At 45.7% G+C, this 8,249-nt stretch overlaps 1 protein-coding gene across 1 annotated transcript in view; it reads right to left on the bottom strand.

The window, feature by feature from the left end:
• The window catches only part of LOC102476237 (UDP-glucuronosyltransferase 1-1), a 19,928-nt gene extending 15,484 nt beyond the window's left edge, over window positions 1–4,444 (bottom strand). The window contains exon 1 of the mRNA XM_006171157.3: window positions 3,543–4,444. Within this exon, the coding sequence (XP_006171219.1) occupies window positions 3,543–4,406 (864 nt within the window). The 5' untranslated portion in view covers window positions 4,407–4,444. The remainder of the gene's footprint in view (window positions 1–3,542) is intronic.
• Between the last annotated feature and the right edge of the window lie 3,805 nt (window positions 4,445–8,249).

The following is an 8,249-nucleotide window of genomic DNA, read 5'->3' as shown; positions in this document are numbered from 1 at the left end:
ACTAAGACGTTTCGGCACAGCAAAGGACACAGTAACAAGTGTGAACCGACAACCCTCAGAATGGGAAAATATTTTTGTTAAATTTGCCTCAGACAAGGGAATGATAACCAGAATACACAGGGAACTCAAGCGCCTTATGCAAAAATAAATAAATAAATAAATAACAATTAACCCAATTAAAAGATGGGAAAAAATAAGCTGAACAAAAATCTCTCCAAGGAAGACATATGAACAGCCAGAAAGCATATGAGGAAATGCTCAACATCCCTCATCATAAGGGAGATGCAGATAAAAACCACAACGAGATACCACCTAACCCCTGTCAGAATGGCAAAGATTAAGAATATAAAAAGTGATAAATGTTGGTGGGGATGTGATGAAAAGGGAACTCTCCTATACTGGTGGTGGGAGTGTAAACTGGTTCAGCCACTGTGGAGAACAATCTGGAGGTTCCTCAAAGATCTACAAATAGAACTACCATTTGATCCAGCAATCCCACTTCTGGGTATCTACCCAAAGGATAGGAGAATGTTCAGTCAGAAATGTGCTTGCACATCAATGTTTATTGCAGCATTATTCATGATTGCCAGGACATAGAACCAACCCAAATGTCCACAAACGGATGAATGGATTGGAAAGGTGTGGCATATTCTACGGAATACTACTCAGCCATAAAAAATAACAAGACCCTGGCATTTGATAGAAAGTGGTCAGATATGGAAGATCTATTGCTGAGTGAAGTAAGCCAGGCTATGAAAGAAAGATATTGTATGTATTCACTTAATATATACCGACTATCCACACTCTATGGTAGAGAGTGAAATATTGGAGGACATCAAGAGATGGGTGTGAATGCCAGATGTGGTGTGTGTGGAGGAGTGGGGCCTGGGGAAGGACATTTGGAGGAGGGATACAAAGACAGAGCATTGTCGGGACAGGGAGGTAGTGTTGTTATATTTTGGTCAACTGGAATGGGGATAAATGTTCACAAATTGAAATGTTCACTTTCTAAGCTAAATAATGTGATTGAATGTATAACAATTTAAAAAAGCAGTGAAAATACTTAAGGAGAATAAGACAGTGTGGAATGGGGGAGTGAAGAGAAGAGGATAGAGAAAGATAGCAAGAGAACAAATAGAGAGGCATGACACTAGTGGGACACAGATATGGCTTATTACCTGTTGGTGAACAGGTATATAGTATTCTCAACTGGATTGGTCTGAGAAGTATTTCATGAGGGGTAAAGTCTTTTTACAAGCAAAATGAGAAATAGTGATTGATTGGTTAAAAAATAATTGGAATAATAATAATGAATGGGAAAAAAAATGAAAAGATATTGAATGATGAAGTGGGGATTTTAATGTCTCAGTATTGACTGACATGCATGGTATTCTTTTTTGAAAAAGCAATATAAGGGACCAGCAGTTTGCATAATCGCTATGTCGATGGACTCCCATGTTGTCGACCACGGTTCTAGTCCCAGACCTGGTGGCTTAAAATTCACGCATGTGCATGTGCACATGTGCATGCATGCCCAAGATCTCAAGAGGAAAATGGAGGAGAAGGGATTGCGGCATGGCCATTCCCCCTGTGGGGTGATTTCTCGCTTTCTGTCTCTCTGTCTCTCTCTCTTTCTGTCTGGCAAGTGCACACTCCCTATGGGAAAAACCTCTCAAAAAAAAATTAAAAAGCAATGTAATACACTGTAAAGTTATATGTAATTCAATGTAATATAAACAAGATTATAATGATGATAAATTAAGAAAGAAAGAAAGAAAGAAAGAAATAAATAAATAAATAAATAAATAAATAAATAAATAAATAGGGGTAGAATGTATATATACAAACACATATACACATGTATATACATAAAACTAGAAATGGAAACTTACTGTCAATAATATGCATGAATAAGCTACTATGCAGTATATTCTAGATGGGAAATCACATTTTGTATGCTGCGATAATGCTTAGGCAATGAATGTAAATTAATTGATTGAAAAATTGTTTCAGGGGAAAGAAAAGCTCATAGAAATACGTGTAAAGGGAAAACTACATATGAATTTCAAAAAAGCTTTTGTACGAAAATAAATTCATACTTCAATTGTAAAATAATTTTATTTAATTTTTTTAAAAAAGAAAAAAAGTAAAAAAAGAAAAAGAAAAAAATCAATAACACCTCCTTCTTTCTTAACCAGATCACCCCATCAGACACATTCTTGTCCAACAGCCTATTGGACATTCGAATATTAGGGGCAGGAGATCTTTGAAGGGTCATTGGGTATCCTTTCATATCACCCATGAGCATAAAGCCCCATAGCCGGGGACTCAGTCATGGCACAGCAGGGAGGTGGCACAACCCCGCCCCTGACTTCCCACCTGGCTTTCTGTCTGCTGCCCAGAGTTTCTCCCTGCCATGACAATGACATGAGCATGTTGAGTTATATTAGAGGCCCTCTGGAAATTAGGTCCAGGGCTCTCTGAGGGTGAGAACGGTCCTCAGCAGGAGCAGATCCAACACCTGGGAAGTACCTGAATTGCAGTAGATCCTGAGCCAACATTGAAAGAGTAAATGAATAAACACCCACTGGGACATCATCTCCTTGGAAAGTCCTTCCCAAACCCCTTTGAAGAGGCCTCTCCTTTGTTCTCTAGCGTATCTGCTAAGATTTTGAGGAGGATATGAATGCTACTTTTGTATACTTTTAATTCTTTATGGGAAAACGAATATATTAGCATTTCACGGAATGAGACCCGTGACCTTTCTGTCCTGTGTCAGAACCTCACTGCCTGGGTATTCATTTACTGGGAGAGAAGGGATTGCAAGATCCAGCTTGCTACTAGAATATCTAAAGAATGGAGCATGAGCCAGAAGCATCAAGGCCAAAGTGGCCTTGCCAGCATCTACAGAGAACAAAGAGCTGTGCTGTCAGTCTTGACCTGGGTGCCTGACCCTAGTGAGGCATGGTGTGTGCTGCCCACTCTCCTGCCCTGCCACATCCCGAACTAATCATCCGTGCTTAAGGCCCTCGACCCCTGTAGCATCTCACGGATTGCTGTCCACTGGACACATACTAAAATGCCCAAAGCACGCTTTCCCAAAACCTCAGATACATAAAATAACCCAGAAGATGATGTCAAAAACAGATAAATTCAGAACTACGACTTGTGAGCCAGGATGTAACACAATAAGGCCAGCTGTGGTGGCTTGGCAATGAAGCAATGCTGGCACTGCTGAGGCCACATGGAAACGTCTTGGGTTCAGGTCCTGAGGTCTCCCTGGACACACCTGGAGTGCACACATGAGCTGGGGTGGCCGAGGCAGAAGGTAGATGGCAGAGTGAGGTCCCTGTTGGGGACACCTCCCTCCTTTCCTCTCTCACTCACTCAAGAAAGAAAAAAGTATACTTTTTAAAGAGGAAATGAACAATACTGGGCACTATAAACAACTTCAGCGCATTCCTTCAGCCTGCCTCTGGGAAAGCTCTATCCAACGTGCTGACGAGGGTCCAGGCAGGTAAAGGTCCCACTCAGATACACACCTGGGATAGGGGGGCCTTGCTCATGCAGTTGATCCCACCAATGAACACCATGTTGGGCATGATGGGCTTGGGGAAATTGAGCACAAAATCACTTCTCATCAGCCAGATAGACGCACTGCTCAGAAGGTCCTGGACAGTCACATCTCTCTGGAGGAATTCCGAGGCAAGTTGCTCATAAGGGGTGTAAACCAGGTTGCACAGAAAGTTCTCCGACAGGTAGATGAGCACGTTCTTCACCCGCTGCAGGAAGGTCATGCGGTCTGGGTTAGAGGACAACAACCTGGGCACATAGGAAGGCGGGCTGGGGCACTGGGTGGCTGCCATGTCCAGGCTGCACGGCAGTCCATTCAAGAAGTGTACCGTGGGAAGACCCAAGTGTTGGGCCACAATGGGGCCACACAGAACGAATGGATCTGTCAACATGACGTCGAAGTTCTGTTCGACCAGCCAGGCCATGAGCTCCTTGTTATACAGGAAGTGGTGGCAGGAGGACAAAAGCCGAGCAGAGTTCTCTTGGGCATTCTTGTATAGCTTGACAAAACGCTGCAGGAAAGGAAGATTATCAAAACTCAAGTGCCCGAAACTGACAAAAGCTGCTTCCAACTCCTCCTTTGGGTATGGCACGGGGTACGTCTTCAAGGTGTAAAATGCTCCTTCTTTTATGTGTATCGAGGCTTCAGGAGCCAGAACCACTATCTCATGGCCCCGCTGCTGCAGCGCCTGGACAGTTCCCACCATACTCAGCCAGTGGCTGCCTTCAATGGGGACCAACAATATCTTCCCGGCACGGGACACAGAGGGCCCCAGGGCACACAGCAGCAGGCCCAGGACCAGCAGCCGAGGGCCCGGGAACACAGCAGCCATCGTGCCCTTGCCTGAGGTCCTGCCAGGAGCCTGCCCTCTGCATTTATACGTACGAGTGGCAAGCTGCACAAGTTAATGTTTGATTGGGTCACATAATCGCGGCTGTCTGTCCGCAAAGACAGCAGGAGGTTTACTTTCCCAGATAGAGAGGGTGGAGCGCCTGTGCTTCTTAGCAGGTGACATTGCGTGATCTGGCCGGAATGCCTTACTCAAAGCTCACCTGGAGTGAACACATAAAGTGCGTTGGGTCCATTAAACTAATGCGGTTTTGCTCATGCGGTGGGTCCCATTAAATTGGTATTTTCATGGGAAAAAAAAGGGTTACCAGAGAGGAAAAAGAAATATGTGGTGACAAATTGGACTTCCTTCACAGAAATGAAAGTGAAAGCTCATTAGAAAGAAGAGGACAAGACCCTCCTTTGGTCCATGGACACCTTTAAGAAAGCCTCTAAACATCTCACTCGGGCTCTGCCTCACCACGTGCATATTTATTGTTATTCACCCAACAACACTTACGTATGGGCTCTGGCATCCTGCTGGGTCTTCAGGCTGCAGTGGAGACCACCACGGATGAGCCTCCTGTCCCCAAGAGCTGAGTCCAGTGAGACTCAGACCCAGGAGTTAGACAGGTCAACGGGATTTCCAGGACAGTGGAATGGACAAGGAGGGGAATGAGCAGGGAGGGGCAGCAGCCAGTGCCAATGCAGGGGTGGAGAAAGGCTGGAAGGGAGACCCACCTGAGTGTGCATGCACGGGTGTCTTCCCAAGGACAGATCTTCATTCGGACAGAGAGACGGCAGGAGCCATCGTCTGTGGCTAGGAAACCTAATCAGATTGCAAACTGGAGCGAGCTGAACTCTGCCCGTCCCACAGCCCGATGTCCAGGGGAAATAAGACACTGAGGAAATTCTGATGACCGAATTGAAGGTAAAGGGGAGAGGCAAACAGAAAGGATAACACGAATTTGCCTTTCTCGTGAGTGTACTGTGTGCCGAGTATGCTCTAAGCATTTCACAGCACATTTCTTGGAGTCCCTTAGACTGTTCTGAAAAGGCAGATACCAACCAGCCATTAAGAAAGTAAGGACTGGGACCAGCCGTTAGTGTAATGGCTATGTCGCTGGACTCCCATGTAGTTGACTGTGGTTTGAATCCTGAACCCGGTGGCTTAAAACTCACACCAGGTGCATGTGCGTGTGTGCCCAAGATCCCGAGAGGAGAATGGAGGAGAAGGGATTGTGGCATGGCCATCCCCCCTGGGGATGATTTCTCGCTTTCTATCTCTCTCTCTCTGTCTGTCTGGCGAGCGCACATGCCCTATAGCAAAAAAAGAAAACTCTCAAAAAAAAAAAAAAAGAAAGAAAATAAGGACTTTTTTTCTGCAATAATGCATCATGACATTCCCGATGACCCAATAATTTTCCATTTTTCAAATGAAGACACTGAGGCAGAGAGAGGCAGAGAAGTGCCATTTCCTGTATTCACCGAATGGCAGAGCTGAGATCCTTGCTCTGGACGACTGCCCCTGGCCTTGAGCAGGGCCTCAACAGTGGCGTGTAAGCCTCTGCGTGAATTTACTGCCAGTTAGAAGTCGAAGTAAAACTCTGATTGTCAGTCACCACCCAGTGGAAATCAATGGAGAGAATTAGATGGCAGGCAGGGCTTCGAGGCCAAGGCCAATGGGCTCACCCAGCGGTGCCCACCACCAGCTGGTGCCCCAGAGGCCAGCAGAAGGATCGGAGCACAAGTGCGGTAGTTCCTGAAGAAAGACCAAAGTGGAGTGTGCGCAGAACTGAGCATTTCACGCTCTTGTCGGGCTCCACTGCTGTTCTGCTCCATGCCAGGAGGAAAGCACATTCAACACTTCATCCACAGACCTCCTGGCCGCCCATGCTTGGGGATGAGCTTGGAGCATCACAGAGAAACTGCTAACCTCAAAGCTTTGGTGTCCTGTGGGACATCGTGACCAGCCCCCTCTCAATCTCATGTTAGAGTAGGTACTGAGAGTCCCCTTTCCCTGGACCACCATCCTTCCTCAAGACCACCATGCTTACATGTGTTTTTACATGTGTGCACACATGTGCGTGCACTCGCACATACACACATGCACACACATATGCACTCCTATGGGCCTCCCCACCCCCAAATGGTCTTCATTCTTTAGGAACAAAATTCATGGTGGGCAGGAAGCAGGTAAGTATACTTTGCTCTTTTTGGTGTCCTTATCGGCAGTTCTGAAGTTCACAGTCCAACTTAAACTTCAAGGATAATAATTCATTCAAACTCCCAATGTCGTGAGAGTTCTTCTGTAGATAACTCAGAGCAAAGGGTCTGTAAGCACACACAGTCACCTCTGTAATGGTTTTTTGAATTTCCTACATCAAACAGAGCCTCAGAGCTTTTTTTTTTTTTAAGAGAAATTATTTCTATAGAACGTGTGTGCTTGCTGGAGAGACAGAGAGACAGAGAAAAGAAATCACCTCCCAGGGTAGATGGCCATGCCGCAACCCTGAACTCCATTTTCTTCTCAGGATTTTGAGTAAACACACACACACGCACCTGATGTGAGATTTAAGCTGCCGGGTCCGGGACTCAAACCATGGTAGACTACGTGGGAGTTCAGCAATGTAATCATTATACCATCTGCTGGCCCAAAGCCTCAGGGTTTTTGAGGTAGCTGCGTACCTGGATGGTTTGGGGCCCAGCTCTGTCCCTGACCACGGAATGTTGTTTATTTCAGACCAAGTATCCCATATCCAAGATGGTTGGGACTACATGTTTCAAGTTTCATGTTTTCTGTATTTGGGGAGATCTACCTGCACAAAATGAGATCTCTTGGGGATGGAACCCAAGTCTAAACAGGAAATTCACTTCTATTTCATGTTTACCTTATACAGCCTGAAGGGAATTTTCTATACTATTATATAAGACTGGTTACATCAGATCAGATATGAAATTTTCCACGTGTGCCATCATGGCAATACTCAAAAAGCACTTTTTTCAGATTGTGGAGTATTCGGATTTTGGTGTTCGGGATTAGGGGTTCTCCACCTGCAGTCTGAGTGGCAGGCAGTCCACACTCCCTGTAAGGATTAGGGCTGAGGACCAGCACCAAGCACCAAGTAAGCCTTCTGCCCCGGAACCTGAGAAGATGCAACACCACGTACCCATTACTCACTCCCTCACTTACCAAATATTCACAGAACACGTGAGTCCTGCTGTGTGTCCGGCACTATGCCAGCAGCTGGGCCCAGGAAACCAAGTGAGGAATGGTCCCTGCCTAGAAGGAGGGCTCCAGTGGGCAAAGACCAACCCAAACCAGGCAGTTCCAGGGCAGGACAGTGGTGCTCTGATGGCCGAGGAAACACATGAGGCAGTGACGTGGTCTTGCGTTGGGGTCTGCTGAAAACTAGGGTGTCCACAAAGCACTATTGAAACCTGTGAGGAGGTGCTTTCATTTTCAGCTGAAGCCAGAGTCAGTGCCTACACCACTCGCACCCTCTTAGCTCCTTTGATGGGATCAAACCAGAGGAGCAGCATGAACACTCCCATTGCTGCCTGCAACGCATCTACCAGGCCTCAGGAAACAAAGCCAACTTCCTTGACTCTCCTGTAGCATTTTGTTCTGTTCTGCCTGTATCCAGCATCAGTTTACACATCTGTTCTCACTGCCAGACGACAGATAAACACAGAACTTTTGTTTTAGCTTTGTTTTTCAATAGATCTTATGATTTCACCAGAGAGACAGAGAGAAGAAAGAAAGAAAGAAAGAGAGAGAGAGGAAAGAAAGAAAGAAAGAAAGAAAGAAAGAAAGAAAGAAAGAAAGAAAGAAAGAAAGAAAGAA

The sequence above is a fragment of the Tupaia chinensis genome, unplaced genomic scaffold (genome assembly GCF_000334495.1).
Source record: "Tupaia chinensis unplaced genomic scaffold, TupChi_1.0 Scaffold149383_1, whole genome shotgun sequence".
Lineage (NCBI taxonomy): Eukaryota > Metazoa > Chordata > Mammalia > Scandentia > Tupaiidae > Tupaia > Tupaia belangeri.
The sequence above is the reverse complement of the archived record's forward strand: the minus strand, read 5'-3'. Positions and strand labels throughout refer to the sequence as shown.